Genomic DNA, 17,533 nt, shown 5'->3' on the forward strand with positions numbered 1-17,533 from the left:
AGGGCCTGTCCTTTTATCTGTCCTTGATTACTGCTTCAGGAAGGTGGATGACAGCCAGGTGCAAAGAAGTTAGGGCCTGATTTAGGTCTTTCCAGAGGGAATACTCCATCACAAATGTGACGGATAGCCCATTCGCAGTCTTAAGATCCCATTCTATCCCATGGGGATCATAATACAGCAGATGGGATAGCTGTCACGTTTGTGATGGGGTATTCCGTCTGTCAAGACCTAAATTAGGCCCTTACTCTTCTTGTACCCATGTTATGGGTACTCCTGTTTGGAGCCAGTGCCATTGCTATGTGTTGTGAGAGATATCACTTTGCACAGGACTGTCTGGAATTGACCTTTGAAGGAGTACCAATCCAAACCAGTTCTTGAAGTCTTCGACAGTGGATCCGCATCCCCTCTCCGGAATGTGTGTATATAAATGGGATCCAAACTACCCTACTAAATTTCATCCCAAAGTTCATCTTGACTAAAGAAGGGAGTGTGCTCCACAGAGTACTTAAATAGTTTATGCTCAAACAGGGTTGGTGCTTGCCTGAAACCCAGCTTCACAGAGGTGAGGGGACGTTTTAATTTAACAATTGCTTTGGGAGGAGTTGATGGTCTGCCTAAAGGGAATAGAAGCATGCCTGCTGAGAGAGGTAAGAAGTGGGCCTGACGATGCAGGAGGAGAGAATGTCCAGGAGGAGAAGGCCAGCATGTTCCCAGCACAAAGAGCCCCAGAGGCAGCAAACAACCCAAAAGCGCAATGTCGCAGAGACTTGTGCTGTAAAATGGTTCCCACAAATACTCTCTTTACAGCGCAGGAGTGAGCTATAACAGAGTGTGTCAGACTGTGCAGTCAGGCAGTCTTCATCAACCTTGAGAGATGAGTGCGGCCATTTGCCAGTCAGAACAAAAAAAGCTTTCTCACCAATAAAGCAGAGAATCCAGATCGACCTGGATAGAATTGGAGGCCACAACTGTGTCAAAGTCACCAAAATTAGGAACTCAAATGAAAAGTTGCATCTGCTTCTGCAGAGCACCAGAATTTAGCCATCAAAGATTGCCATGCTGCCAGAATTAGGTGTTACTGGACATGTTGTCTCTCAAAGACTATCCTAATATTTGACTGAGCTAATAGAGGGATGAGGAATTATAATAGCGGCATCTTGGAGAACAAGAGGAAGGAGAATTATTATTGGGTGTTATAACCACAGTGTCTCAGTACCGTGCATGGTTCCACAGTTCATGGGCCTCAGAAAACACTGCATGAGACCTGCATTATGGGCTTTGTGTTTCACTCACATGAGGCTTTCTTCCCTCATGCCCTTGGCTCCTAGCTGCTGCTCCTTGCTCCTCCAGCTCCAAAATGGAAATCACCTGTCGGAGGGTTTGTAGCTGCCTTTTAAAGCTGCTCTGCAACTAGTCTGGTTCAGGTTTTGATTCCTTTCTGATTTTCCCAATCCTTGGTGTTCCCTCTCATGTGATGTTTGATGTCATTTTCTTTTCCTGTTCTCTTTCTATATGAAGACTTCAGTCAGGTTGGAGAGTGTGCCACAAAAAAACTGTGTTCCTTCGCCTGTTTCCTCTCCACCTCCACTTGCAGGTCCTGATTTATCGTTCCTGAAGAATTCTACTATCGGATTCTAGATTCCTGGTTCCTGCGCAGTCCTCGTCCAACAAGAATGTTTTTCACTCCTTTGCCTTTTTCTTCTGAGAAGGCGGCAGCTTCTTGCGGGAATTTGCCTTCCACATATTCCAGTATGTGGTGACATTGTGGCCTCTGGAAACTGTCTCCTGTACAGGAAGATAGAAGGGTATAGTGCCTCACAGTTAGAACATAGCTTAGTACACCCATTGGATTGTATAGTATTTAGCATTACTGTGATGATAAAGTACTTTATTTTTCCATAAGCGAGAGGCCCTGGGCTGGACATTATATTCTTGTGTCTGTTTAGTTCTGAGATCTTGCACTCTACATGCCTGAGGAAGCCTATACCTGCTCACTTTTGCTACCCTGAGAGCCAAGTGAAGAAAGGCTTTATAGCTGGACAGTTCGCAGACAATAGTAGGATGGACCCCAGGACACCAGTGGCAAATCATCTCAACCAAGGTCTGGCAGTTTATCCACATTTTCTTCCAGTCTTCTCACCCCACTTTCTCGGAGAAGGTTTTCCAACAACTGTGAGAATGTCACAATGTTGCGTAAAGCTTGGTCTTTCATCTATCTGAGCCTTGAATATATTGACCTCCAGTGGGGTCCGTTTTGATTTTGGGCTGGATATGCTTTTGTCAGTGCAGTGCAATTGATACCAGTTTTGCTACACCTGCGTTTAGCAAAACTGGTATTAATTGTGCAAAGCTTTCTTGTCTCGCATCATTAAATATTTTAAGATCTGCCCCTGTCACCAGCTCTATCAGATTCTTAATTTATTTTTTCTCTTGGGATATAAATGTCACATTTCAACTAATAGGAGTTGCTACCTCTTCTCACAATGGCATTTTTATGTGGTTTTATTCGTCCATCTTCTAACTGACAACATGTCTTCACTCATATTGCTCCCTTTGTTGTTGTAAAAGTGTTGATTGTTCATTCTGTCCATTCTGCCAAATAATCATCTATCTGTTATGTCCCTGCTATTCCCATTCGTTAAAAAAAATTGAGAGCCCCAGTGAAACTTAAATGTTTGGGAGTTCTCTTCTCCCCTCCAACGTTGGGTCAGATAACATGCTATATTCAGTGCTATAGTACCACATGGAGAATCCCTGTTTGGGCCCCAGTCGTAGTTGAATAATGCTTGTGTTACTATGCACAATGGTACAATTGAGACTATAATTTGGGTTTAAATACATTCTATGTTCAATGTATTTCCAAATTCAATAAATAGGTTTCTGAGGGCTTATCGATTAGCCAATGACAGATCCCAAAGCAAGCTGTGTATTATGACAACAAGTTTATTACTTTCCCAAGAACAGGTTTTGAAGGGGGCATGGAATGGGTATCATCTCCTATTTCTAATTCTTATTGAAATCTTACACTGGTTTGTGACCACAATTGAGGTTGCAAACCATTGAAAAGTTATTGACTACTCAAAGGAGCTGGTAACTGATTCATGATGGGGAAGCTATCCCTGTTGGATAGCTTCTCCTTTGGGCATCACCTTGGGAGGCTTTACAGGAGTTTATTTTATAAACCAGCACCTTTGCTTGACACCGCAGATAAACTCAGTTCTTGAATAAGACAAGATTCACAAGAGATACATTGATAGTGATTCATGTAAAAAAAAAATATATATCTGTTTTAAATGGTTTTCAACAAGTAGATTGCAAAATTATAACTTCAATCATGTAACAACCATATCCCCTGTTACAGGCAATGTATAACATAACCGATAAAAAGTATTTCACGTCATAACAATTTTTAACATGAACCAAAACTCCCATACCTATTCGTCAAGCAGTCCTGCACATTTTTCCTACACCTCAGTTTCATGTCCCTCCTCTCTCCCTATATGTTACGGGATAGTAACCATTTTCTTTTCATTACAAGTCCACATATGCGAACAACAGGTGGACTGATGTCAAGCCATCGCATCCGCCTATCCCATCTACAGTCAATGGTTACTTACGTCACCCTTGGCTGGTTTAACCACCCCACCTTCTCCTCTTCGCTGCTCATACCCTCCAGATTGTAAGACAACTTAATTTACAACTATAACAGTCTACATTCTAAAGAAATATATGCAGTCTGGTATATTCATGATGTCCTAGTGCTTTGGGGGGTTAGGAGGGGTTCATCCTGTGTCACCTTGTAGGGACTCCCTCAAAATGCCGCTCTACCATATCTCTACCAAGTTTGCCTTTTCCCTAAGGAATACCCCCAGTAAGCACTGCTTCATTATGAGTGATAAAGTCCTACCAATAGATTCACTGAGCCTTTGCGTTAGGTCCAAATATAGTTTTTTTTATCACTGGGCAATATAATGTGGATAAAATCAGCTTCCTCAACATGGCATTTAGGACATCGAGAGGTGTGGTTGTGGTAAATTGTATGAAGTTTGATTGGTTTTAAGTACATCATATGCATTAAGGGTGGGCGGAGCTGATAGAGTTCCACTCAGCGGAATTCCTCAGAGTTGGTAAATAACTCTGTGGACTTCCGCAGAGTTCCATGAGCTGCGTAGTGGTCCTGAATGCGCCTGATCTCGGAAGCGCTAAGCAGGGTAGGGTCTGATAAGGCCCGACCCTGCTTAGCGCTTTCGAGATGCAGGACAGGGCCATAGTCAGTAAAGGCTGCCATTTCAGGCCTTTTGTGCACCGGCCTGCCCAGTGTGCAGTCAGTGGACACGGAGCAGGTCGGTGCACAAGAGGCCTGAAATGGCAGCTTTCACTGCCTATGGCCCTGGTCTGAATTCAGACCAGGGCCATAGGCAGAGAAAGCTGCCATTTTAGGTCTTTTGTGCCCAGTGTGTGCATAGAAAAAAAAATGAGGACTTTCCCGGGTCCTCATTCCCAGGGGGTCCTCGTTCCCAGCGGCCTGGCTGGCTCTCTGCCTCCCTGGAACATCCGGAGCTGCTGGTCCACCGGCGAGCACCTCCACGCAGCTGACGTCGGGTGAGTGTGCACTGCAGCCCATTTATGGGCTACACAGTGCAAGCGCAGATTGTCTGTGCTTGTGCTGTGTGGTCCATAACTGGGCTGCAGTGCGCACAAGGTGAGCTCTGCTCCGCTGGGAGAACTACCTGAGTTTTTGGCCAAACTCTGCACTCCAAGCAGAGCGTGGAGTGCCAAAAGCTCTGTTAGCTCCACAAGCAGAGTGGAGCTCACTGCCTAACCCTAATATTTACACAATTATACTGTATCAGCTTAAAGTGAGTATTCATTGACACTGTCTTAATTCCCAAACATATCCTGCCCCACTCTATGTGATTGATTTTCAGGTACTTCCTGCCACCTATCTTGTACCATTAGTAATGGCAAGGGTCTGTCTGCATGCAGCTCTCTGTATAAATTGGTTATCAGTTTTTTGCATCTGGATGTCATCATGTCTACCATTATTTGTGTGGGCGCGGATGCCTCCAGAAACGTTGGTCATATTTCTCTGGCTTTAGCTGCAATTTTAGCATATGGTAAGAACTGTCCAGCTCTAGCCCTATAGACCTCCCTAGCCCTCTCTATGATCACTAACCTATCATCTGAATAGAACTCTGCCTAGGTTACAGATACTCCCCTTCACAATCTTTTTATGGACATTGTCAGGGCAATCTGTGCAAAGGGGTATATGCTCTAAATACAAGGCTCGAAGGGCACTCGCTTCACAATCTGTTTAATCACCTGATCCCTGATACCACAAACTTGTCTCACTATAAATGGCATATGAGTTGGCATTCCTCTGCCCCTCATCATCTGATTTTCTAATCAGATGTTCTCACGTGTCCCTTTGGCCAACTGCTTTTGACAGTTCTCAACCTCACCAAGCCAATGCACTGTATGTTGTAAGTGAGCTGCTATGGAATAGAGCTCAATATCAGGAATTAACAGTCCACCTTCATCTCGTTCCTATTTTAGGGTACTTATAGTAATTCTGCTTCTTTTTCGAGCCTGGAGTATTTCCAGTAATAACCTATTGAGCTCAACAATCACCTTTTTTGGGATTATCAACACTGCATCTTGCAATACACAAAGGAAGTGGGGCAATAAAAACATTTTGGATATGGCAACTTTCCTATCATCAGTAGTTTAAGCGTGTTTCAAAATTTAATAGAGGACCAAAAGCCATTTATTACTCTTCCCATATTCAACTTGTCCCCGTCAACTTTGTCATGTCTACTGATTCATATCAATTACCACAGATGGTGCACTAGAATTTATCATTTTTGGCAGCTGAATGACAACAAGTGGTCCACAGTTCTTAGATCTCACATGTATATGAGTCAAGTATATGTTTTCAAAAGCTGTCACTATCTTTTAATAACCTTGTAATAGAGGTTACCATATTTTGTTGTGTAGTTACATAAGGATTTTGGTCATGCTTTTATCTCTTTTTTCTGGGCACTTCACGATGGCCACATTGGTTTGAGTAGGAAAGCACTACTTCTTTTCATGTGACAAGTAACTTAGCATAAGCATTATTGGTGAACTGGGCACCAGTTTGATCACAAATTCTGGGCACTAGGTAGTAAGAAAAAGAAAATATAATAAATACAGCCATGAATCGCTTTCCAATCACAGCACACCAATCTGAGCAGTTTGTTGCTGTTATAGTCAATCTATTATGTGGCAGGAGGGTTAAAAAGAAACATAAGTTGTTACATAATCCTTGATAATGTCTACAAAATTCCAAACGATTGTCATAAGAATTATCAAAGTCTGGCCACGGACATAACTTGCTCCAGGAGTAAGTCCTTATCAGAACTGCACTCCCAAGTAAACTGTGGTGGTGAGTCCTAGAAAAAACTTCCAGCTCTGGAAGTGATGAGGTCTTGGTTGAGCCACCCACTGGCTATGGCTGCTGTGTTATTGCATTGATGGCCAATGAAGGGCATGTGTCAGAAATGCCTATAGAAATCAATAGAAGGGGATCCAGCAGGTAATACAAACTTTGAGGGGCAACATAATCCTTGTCCAGGGAATTTGAGAAACAACTGAACGCATGTAATTTAATTTTTATAGACTATTCAAGTGCACATGTTGTAAAGATGATTGACTGTCCTGGAAAGCGTCCACTTTCTTAGATATGTATAGTAGAATGATTAGTCGAAAAAGCATAGGAAGCTTTGTGCACTGGTCGTCTTTATAGACAAATGAATTGTAATTTATTTGGTGTTTCATGTTGGAAGCAAACAAGTTGGTCTTCTACTCCTTCAGTAATATTATGTTTAACCTGCATTTTACCTTTGTGTTTCAGACAGTACCACAGTAAACCCACTCATGGGCATGGTGACAACTGGTACGAAGAGCCTGCGTCTAATTATACCCCAAATAACAGGATTGCTACAAAGGAGCACAGGAGCAAGATTTTTCAGACTGGTAAGGATTTAGCTTAGAAGTCAGGGTGATTTATGATCTGTAGATAAAGTGCAGATTGGAATTTATTAAATATAGTAGCAGCTGCCGCAAACCTCAACGGGAGGGGTGGTCGGGGGTGAATAAAAAAATAATTACAAAGAAACGTACCGGTTCCTGTCGCCACCGCCTGCTGTGTTGCTCCTCTGCTCTTCTTCTGGTGTCCAAGCATTCCCTGGGACACCAGCACAGGCTCTCCAGCAATTCTAGCACTGCTTTCATGCTAAACCTAGCATGAAACAGTGCCAGGATTGGCCTGAGAGGCTTGTTCTGCCACTCAGACACTTAGTGGGAGTCTGTGGAGTTTATCCAGCCCGGCTGTGTAGCACAGCCGGGTTGGAGAAACCTAATTGCGCATGTGTATTTGGCTGGCCTGAGATGGCCGACCAAACACACATGCGCAATTAGTGCTCAGATTCCACTCCCCTCTCATGTGGCCATCTCTGCCCCTCCCTGCACCTGCTGATGGCTGAGCCAGCAGCTGAAAGATAAAACAATAATGAAATATTGTTTCATCTTTTCATCTTTCAGCTCCTGGCTTAGCAAGGGGGTGACACTCCTTCCCCATTGCAAAGGAGCCGCCCCTGATTAAATATATAAAACGATATTGCCGCCCTTCATCAGCTTGGAAAAAGGGGTAGTCACCGCAACAGAAAAAACTGGAAAGTGTATATTAATCCTTTGGTGTCATTTAGACCCCTGAATGCTAGCTAGCAGGCTTCTGGCTAGACGAGGGTCTGCCTCATCTAGGTGAGCAGAGACCAGCTGCTAAACTTGGAGTTCCCCTCTGCATCGGCAGGAACGCTTCTTCCAACAAAAAGATATTGCAGGTCAGGGTGCCATTTTATTGCATTCTGTGTGTTTTTGTGTGTCGTAGACGGAGCAGTGATTATGATATTGCAAATTCAGCACCCCTTTGGAGGATGCGGCACCGACAATGAATTAATAATGGTGGAGCTAGATGAGACTCCATCGTCGGAAACCAAGCAGCTCTCGGTCTTTAAATCAGGCCAAGCAACCAACAGTGGGGTGAACGGAATATTCATTGACTTTTGGAAGATGACTCATTACCACCCCACTCAAATGTACCCCTAATTAAAGTATTCCAAAGAATGTGAAATTATCTCCTGCATTGGTTGACTCACAGGAATTCAGATTCTTTCATCACAAAGAACCAGCTTAGCCATCATTTGATGAATATAGCAAATTGTCTTTTTCACAACAAGGTCGGTAATCCAATTAATGCAAAAAACAAAACTTCCACTTGCCAGCATTCAAGACAGAACTGGCACTCACCAATAGCCTTCAGCTGAGGGAGGGTTACTAGTAGAACAGGATGTAGTAGCGCTCACAGTGCGTTCTGGGTAGTGTGGTCCATCTTTTGCAAAGTTTCAGTTCTTCCAGTGAAACAAAACAAAGCATGGTAAATATTATTTTCTTCCAATATTTGATCTTCTTAGCTTACTGTATATTAATTTCTTCCAATCATTGTTTTTTTATTTTAGCCCCAGACACGTGTTTCTCTCTTCATGAACTCTTTGGTGAAACACAGCAGGTACTGAGTGCCAGACTTGTTTTCAGCATAACTTTTAAAGACCAGTGATGTCTAAACCATTCATCAAACAGCATGCTACTGCAAGGCCCTTCCCCCTCTGGAGCACAGCCATTGGCCCCGGATCCTGCTGTGCTCCACCGAAGAGCAGAACACATCTGAGGCTAGGAATATGAAGGATTGAAACAAATCAATAGACAACTGGCGTACCTGCCCTGTAATGAGCACTGCAGAATTGGGGCTTTTATGTCTTGTGTTAAATGGTTCCTGGCGCCAACTGCTGTGCATCAAGAGATGACCCTTGCAGTACTGTGCTGTTTGATGAAAAGTTAGGAAGGCACTTGTCTTCAAATGTAAATACTCAGTAACTGCTGTGCTCCACTGAAGAGGTCACGATGAGCGAAATATGTATCTGGGGCTTCGAAAATCAAAGACTGGAAGACATGAATAGTTATCAATCTTGGAAAAAGAAGTATTGGAAGCAATTAAAATGAATAGTTACTAAACTTTGCTTCCCTGGAAGGACTGGGACTTTGCAAAAGATGAACCACATGCACTGGGAGGGCTGCTGATTATTTTTTACTTGAAACCCACAGCTGAAGGCCAAATGGAGATTTCGGTTTCTTTCGTAATCCAGATCTAATGAACAGTTAATCCTCAAGCATACTTTTTCGTGGTTTTGGAGCCTGATTTAGAGTTTGGGATACAAGTACTACTTCACCATCCACCTTATTATAAGTTCCATGGGATATAATGCACTTGCAGTAAGGCAGACGGGATAGCCGTCATGTTTGTGATAGAGTAAGCCGTCTGCCAAACTCCAATCAGGCCCTTAGTCTCCACACATCCTCCATTCTTATACTAGATCCCAGTACAACTAAGAACACTGCAACCATGATAATAGGAAAAGCCCATTCCTTAACCATATAGACCAATCACCTCAATTACTATAACCCAGTGCTGGCTTTGACTTTGGTGAAGAGCATAGCTGGCTCTGTTATAGTAGGTACCATGTGGTGGATGTGAACATCCAAAAATGGAACCTGATGCAAAAGACAAGATACGGGCTAGAGGCAAGTCAATGACAGCAGCATGAAGTCCCACCTGGTGGACATGAATAACGCACAACTCACAGACACATATTCAAGTTGTTAGTCAACATACTGGCTTTAGAATGAAAATGATGTGGAGTCTTCTCTATTGTTCCATCATATGCAGATTTCTTGAGGTCTGGTAAAACATTCATCCATTTTTCTGTTCCTCAAAACCATTACACCTAGGCATAAATAATGTGAAGCGGTACAGACAGATCATCCTGATTAATTAATGGCATTGATAATAATTGTCGAGACCTGAGTCTGTCTGATAACAGGAGCAGAGGCGAAACACAAACCCCTCCAGTGCAGTGGGGACCCTAACTCTCCCAAGGGCCCAAACACTTCAAGGGGGGCCCGTAATCAGCAGATAGCCAAAGGATATCTCTGAGATATATGATACTAAAGGACCCCTCATCACATTTTGCAGAAGGTGTATCATTTTGTGTTACAGCACTGAATAGGAGTGGCCTGGTGCAATATATAATACTGGAAACATCATTAATTTCTCAGGGCACATAAAAGTGGCAAGAAAGGCAAGGTAAATGATCTCAGTGTGATGACCTAACTGTTTTGCCAAATAGCATGTATAGTTTGTGGTTCAGAGATGGGGGAGGCTCGAGTCAAGTGCCTATTTCATCTGTATGCATGCTCCTTCTGCATCCATGAAGCTACTTTTTCTTCTGCTAGGTTCTTGCGTGTCAAAGGAGGAGTCGCTTGAAACGCAGATTAACCGGCTAGCTGAGCTGATTGGGCGGCTGGAAAATAAGGTAAGATACACTTCCCTGATTGTGTTCTTTGGAACTTCCAAGAGCTACACTGTGCATTTCCGTCACAAAAGCTGAACACCCTGGCGCAGATGACCTGGGCACCATGGTCACCTTTCGATTTTGAATGGGCAGAGAAAGGATATGTCTTCTCGGAAGAAGCAAGCATTGACTTCTAATCGTTCTTTCCGGATACGATTGGCCACATAAAAGTGTCAGTTGTCGAGGCAATTACCCCATCTGAACTTTTTCAGCCACCGTGCTTACTTATATCATGAGCTGGATGAAATTAAGAGCTCAAACTGCTGTCAACCGTCCCCGAATACTTTGGGCCTCTGACCCTTACATTCACTGCATTGTGTCTGTTGGATGGAGTATTAGCACAGATATTCCGAGGTTTTACACCTTCCTTTCCTGAAAAATGTAGTAATAGAGGCTGTGGCAATCCAGCTAGAGTTTTCCAATGAAAAATACTGCTTGTGTAGCGAATAAAAACGTGAGAGAGGGAGAGAGAGACAGAGAGAAAGAGAGTGTGTGTGTGTGTGTTTGTTTGTTTCTTTGTTGCTCCTTGTCTTGACACTGAAGCAGCCAGGTAATCTGATGGTTATGTCCAGCCTACGGTTTAGGACACAGAACTTCAGAGGGAGTTTTAGTGTTTACCTGTGCTTTGGGTATTTCACTGGGCTCCGAGCATTCACCCTTGGGTGTCACTATTTGGTATCCCACTGGCAGCATTTTTAGGAAGCATTTCTGGTATCATTATAAATGTACGGATTTCATGTGCACCTATGCGTTACACTCTACTTGGCCCTTAATAGTATCTTGAGGGTTTAAAAATGAATGAGTTGTGCACTAATGTCCAACCTCAACCAACAGTGAAGGCGTTACCGACCATCTGGGAGTAGCCTCCATTTCATCCCCTCCCTTACTTCCTTCCGGCCCTATTGTTGTATCCGTGTGGCTGACAGTGCATTCCACAGGAGGGCTACATGCACTAAGAAAGCCCATCCCAGCGCTAGTGTATTTTCAGCCCTGTACCATTGTAAAAGACCTGCATCGGCCAATTATTGATTTGTAATCATTGGATGTACCTGTTAGCAGCTAATGCGGTCTTTTAAGACATAGGTGACTTGTTCCCTTCCAACCAATTCAGCTCAGATCTTTGGTGTTCTCTCTGCACATATTGAAGTATACGGATAGTGCATTGTGAGAAACTGTGCACAACCATTGAAAACAGTAAGGGTGCAAAACTGCAAGAACTGCTGTGACCTGCCTACGGGATGGCTATGTGTGATCTGGTACAATATTAGCCAGTGTTCTGTGATGGGCTCAAAAGATTAAGGGTACCTTGGTAATCTGAGGTTTAACGTTTAGACTATTGTCTAAAATAACTATTAGATTACTCTCTGGGATTAATGGCTGTTTGTGGCTTCCTTTCTATATGGATTGATTTATTCGTGAAGTGGAGAAAGGGCCACGGGGCTAGCACAGAGGAACAACAGGGATTCAGCTCAACATAAGCAGGTGCAATCCCACAGCAGCCTTACAACTATTTTACAATCATTGTATTCGTATTATTTAGGTGGGTCTAATTAATATATATTCTGAGATCAGTATCTCCCTGCTGATGGGTGTTGAAATACAACTGCTGTTGATTACCTGTGAAATGCTCTCAGACAAATCTTTAGATGGAACAGATGTTGAAGCCACGTCGGGCACTAAATCCAGGTTACTGCACTGTTGTAAACAAACATCAGGTTTCGCTCTGAAGACCCAAGACAATCGCAATCAATTGACCAACTTTGAACCGATGATGAGTTATCGTAAGAATTCTAACCTGTGATTTGAAAGTTGCACACAGATCTCAGGAGTTAATGCTTACATATCTACCTTACCAACGGTTGTTACAAATATATGTCTGCCGTGTTTCATGCAAGTTTCTCAACAATTAATTTGTGGTTCTTGAATGCCCACTAGACTAAGATGCGAAAATATTCTACCTAAATTGAATGGTGTTATTCTGATAAATCAGACAACACCAGTAGGCAGTTAGCAGTAAATAATACAGGTAATGAATAATATTAGCCTTCTTTTTGTACAAAGCGCAAGTCGTTCCTTGGGGCAGTGTAGCGCTGGCATTGAATGTCTATTTACATGGCTGCCGAAGGGCGAACGAAAGACAATTAATGATAGGTGACCAAGTAAGTCGGCAGTATAGAATTCCTCTGCCCATGGCACTTCCAAGCTTTTACTTTTTGGACAACTTTAAAGTATGAACCCTAGCTTTGTTCTGGAGCCCGCAAACCAGCAGTAGGATTAGTGTATTCTCTTTAAGTAGGTTGCATTTCCCATTTCTCCAAAGGAACCTCCTGTTACTGTGGGACGTGCTTGGAGTCAGGATAACTGTCTGGTCCTGGAAGGTGTACAACATTACCAACAATTATACTGTAAAGTATAACATAGAACTACAGTCTGTATAGAAATAGGTAGTCATGGGACTGTGAAGTAAGGTGGTTATCACTCACCTCAAAGTATCTCAGGTGGCCTAGAACATCTCGCGCAACACAAAAGGATGATGGACGTAGTGCTGAAACTTTTCAAACACTCACCTCCAGTCACAGATCTGGTTTTAATCCATTGTTCTTTTGTTCGCCTCGCCACCCCAGTTTGGACCTAGCCATATGCAAATCAGTCTAGACCCTCTTCCCCATGGGAACAGTCCAGGTCCTCTCTGGTCTGAAAAAAAGCATCCTGGAACCAGTTTCAGGGTATTGCCCTTCATCAGCCAGGCTATCTTGAATCCAGTGGCACAGTGAGCATGGGACCCACGTCTGGGCATACCCTTTCCATTTAGGTCAACTTTAGCAACACAAAAGGATGATGGATGGAGTGCTGAAACTTTTCAAACACTCAACCTCAGTCACAGATCTGGGTTTAATCCATCATTCTTTTGCTAGAACAGCTCACTACACACTTATAGTCATGGGTTGAATCAAGTTCAATAATTGTGAGCAAGTCCGAAGGAAAAAAGTACGATGAGGCAATCCAAACATGTACACCTATGGGTATGAAATACTTTGCCACAGAGTCCCTATCAGAGATTTGTAAACCAAATTCCTGATCTTCACCTATAGCTCTCAAAGCATTCGTCCATACTCCAGGATCTCTGTCCTGATACAACAATCAGGTTGAAATCACTTGACCTTTCTTGCCTTGTATTTCTTCTAAAAATGAAGGTAAATTCTTCCACCTGAACAAACCCTCTATATTTGTACCATGTGGGCTCACAAATTAGTTACTTTTGGTTCCAACATTACTCTCTGACCTCTAGAGTACCCCTACGGCCTGAGTACAGTCTCTGCAAATCGTGGGTGCAAATTATGCATCCACTAATTGTTGCTACTGAAGGGTGTAGTATTTAGTAATTGTACAATTGCTACCCAATTTAGATTTGAACCTACCGGGAATGGGTAACTGAGCACACTTTGCACATGAATTCACCTGACCAGTGGCATGTGAATCGGAATTGCAGATGCTGGCACCCACAATTTGTGTCACATTTTACCTTCCACCAATGACATGGTTGAACTACTGTTTCTGGTGAAATGTATGCCTTTTTCAGGCACTGGATCCTGTGCCTGAAATGTAATTACTGGTGCAATCTAATCATCAATCTAATCACGGCCTTAGTCATTTTCTTTTTTTTTTTTTCTATTTCCATTCTTTTTAATGCCGCACATGTTTAAATAATCTCTATTGCCATTCTTTTTATTGTAATATATTTTTTACGATTCGACATAACCTTATTATATATATATATATATATATATATATATATATATATATATATATATATATATATATATGTGTGTGTGTGTATGTATATATATATAAATGTATACATACACACATATATATATGTTAATAATACATATATATGATATATATGTATATCCAAACAAGAGGTCACAATTCCGACACGGTGCACTCAGACTGCCAGTGGTAGGAGGTAGACCATTCCTCCTCATTATGTAAATACAAAAGAAGGGAAACTGCTGCACTCAGTTTCACTGAATAGCCAATATTTTATTCCAAGCCAGCAACAAACAACCAACGCGTTTCAACTCCAAAAGAGTCTTGTTCACGATGAACAAGACTCTTTTGGAGTTGAAACTCGTTGGTTGTTTGTTGCTGGTTTGGAATAAAATATTGGCTATTTGGTGAAACGGAGTGCAGTGGTTTCCCTTCTTTTGGATATATATATATATATTCACTGAAAAAACACAGGCTAAAGTAACGTTATATTTTAGTGAATTTGTCGGTGACATAAAAAACACAGAAATTCACCAATTATAGTTAGCAGCGCTAACTATAACTTGCGCCCCTGCCATGCACTGCATTTGACCTCAAATATGACATCACTGATGACATGTTCTATGATATCTTATGACATCACTGATGACATCTCAAATGACACAATTTCTGACATCACTGATGAAATCATCTAGAGAGTGTGTAAGTTTGTTTACAGTTTATATAGTGGTAGGAATCTACCATATTGCTTTTCTACCTAATTTTGTACAGCCTGCATCTAGCTAATTGGTATAAGTGTTTCCAAAACACATGTGCTCCTAATGCACCATGGGTGTGTAGAGGTATTGCACATGTTATAAATCTTTGTAACTCAGTAACTCTGTGTGCAGGTGATAGTTGACCTGTGTTCATTATGTTCCACATGTGTTTTTTGGTGCTGCAGAAAACGTTTACAGCAGAGCTGAGATTCTACATACTACATATAAAGTATTGTAAGCAGCCTTGAGTTAGTATACAAAATCACCTTAGCATGACAATTTTGTCTTAACATAGAAGACTGTTTGCACCAGGCACTAACCTATGAACATGTGCTTGTTTTGCATTAGAACATGGGCTCTCTGTAAAGTTTTCACCACAGTATAAATGCTGCAGGTAGTATGATCTTTATACATTGGTTATTTTAAGTGAATAGTCACTCTTTGGACAAGTGTTGAATAGAGTGTACACTGTGCTTTGTAGATATTTTGTAATACTCTAGGGTGTAATTCTCATGAGAGTTTCACTGTCTGTATACAGTGTGGTACAGAGTCAACTGTATCCATAGAGTAAATATGGTTAATAGTACCTACTTTTCTAGTCATTTGTTTTGCCTCACTAATGACCGAGCTGAAAAACTCATGCACTGACAAAAATCTCTGGAATGCGCTTCTTAGTCCAAAGAAGACATTTATTATTTCATTGCGCAAGGTTCCTAAAAGGAGATTAGCATGCTGAAAGCACACGTTTAAAAATGGTCACATCAATGAAATGAAAACACGTACAACATGTACAAATGATTCTCTACTGCAATATACACAGCAAATATATGTATCTATATTATAATGCAAAGCAAATAATGATTTAAAAATATGCATCACCATGAGGCAAGGGCAAAACTGCTTCATCTCCCTCCTAATCAACATCAGATTGCCAGATTCCAGAATCGATCTAGGAGAGAGAGATCAATTATCATGACAGGAAGGATGACACACTCCAGCGTCCTGGATATGCCTGAGATCTGCAAACACTCTCTGTCCCCCCCTCCATCTGGTCTTGGTCGCTTATACTTTGAACAAACAAGAGAGGAACATTTTAGAACCTCCCTCTCCCTGCAGAAGTTTATTTATTCAAAAAATGCTGATTGCTCTAGGCCAGCTTTGAAAATAACACATTGGGACTTGGCCACAATCCCAAGGTGCCATTTCAAAACAAGACCGTTCCCTGCCATCTTAGTACATTCTTATCAGCCTAGGCCCTTGGTGGGAAAGTACACGCAAAATAAAAACATGTGCACATTGTACAATGTGGAAAACTACTTGCAGCATTTAACGTGGCAGTAGTTAATGCTAAAATAAGGTCAATAGGCAAAATTAAGCTGGTGGTCACTAATGTGACGGTGTACTGCTAGGCTAGGTGCAACGTGGAGTCAGTGGTCAAAACTCACATATCATTACATATAACCCTTTAGACCAATGACTCATACCCTATAGTCCTAAAATCAACTTCTCAATTAGGCATGCATTGTACACAGCAACATAATGAAATGGCAAGAGCAATCACTATAAAGCAATGGAAGTGGGATTAATAATATAAACTGTTAAACCAAGCACACCTACAATAAAAAGACTGAAGCTTATATATTGTGATTGGGATAATAACAAATTGAATACTGTCTCTAGGATTTCGTGTTGGTATAGAGTTAGATGGAAACACCATGAGTCCTAATCATGTAAAGATACACGGTCCACCTGTAATGTTTGCTGGAATGTAAGTAAAAGTGAGGTTCCCATACGAGAATTGTCAGCCAACTGGCAACATAAACATGGTTAATGTGACTGGCAACAGTCACCAGGTGATAACAATCCATGTTGGTTCCATTAGATTTGCAATCAAACAGGTTGAAAGAACATCCATGGTACTCTGCATTATTCCCATGCAGAGCTTGCAATTGTGAAGCACAATTAGCGCCGCCAACTGGATCCATAGGTATTGCCCTTTAAAAGCAGCAGGAGTGTTGCACAAAGTAATTGATCAATCAGGTTCAGGTTGGAGATGCTGTCTCACCCTACGGCACACGCCCAAAGGGAGACCGCATGGCACACTCATGGTCAGAGGCAAGTTGTTGTATGATCTGTAAAAGAAACAAGTATGATCTTTATTGCAAATACATTTGTCAGCTGAAATGTGCTCCTTTTTTCCTTTCCTTGTTTTATGATCAGCAGAACATTACTAGGTCCCTTGGCTATAATTTCTGCAGGTTCTGGAGGGCTATTTGGGGATTCCACCCACACCTTAGCATCAGGGTTTTTGTCAATTGAACCAAAACCTCCTTTTCCTTGCACTGTCAGAAGGGCTGGGGCAGTCCCTTTCCTCACCAATCCTCCATACACTGGACTTATGGCAAGTTGGGCAATTTTGTAATCATGTAGGTCAAGACCTGCAGATTCTGGTGTGGCTCTGTAAGGAGCTGGAGCTCCAGGTTTTATTTCCCAGTG

The 17,533-nt window shown here is 42.1% G+C and overlaps 1 protein-coding gene across 1 annotated transcript in view; it reads left to right on the forward strand.

Moving 5' to 3' along the window:
• The window catches only part of NECAB2 (N-terminal EF-hand calcium binding protein 2), a 1,008,614-nt gene that overhangs the window by 709,504 nt on the left and 281,577 nt on the right, over positions 1–17,533 (forward strand). The window contains exons 7-8 of the mRNA XM_069215706.1: positions 6,896–7,017; positions 10,390–10,469. Of these exons, the coding sequence (XP_069071807.1) occupies positions 6,896–7,017; positions 10,390–10,469 (202 nt within the window). The remainder of the gene's footprint in view (positions 1–6,895; positions 7,018–10,389; positions 10,470–17,533) is intronic.

Source organism: Pleurodeles waltl, chromosome 12 (assembly GCF_031143425.1).
Source record: "Pleurodeles waltl isolate 20211129_DDA chromosome 12, aPleWal1.hap1.20221129, whole genome shotgun sequence".
In the NCBI taxonomy this organism is placed as follows: Eukaryota; Metazoa; Chordata; class Amphibia; order Caudata; family Salamandridae; genus Pleurodeles; species Pleurodeles waltl.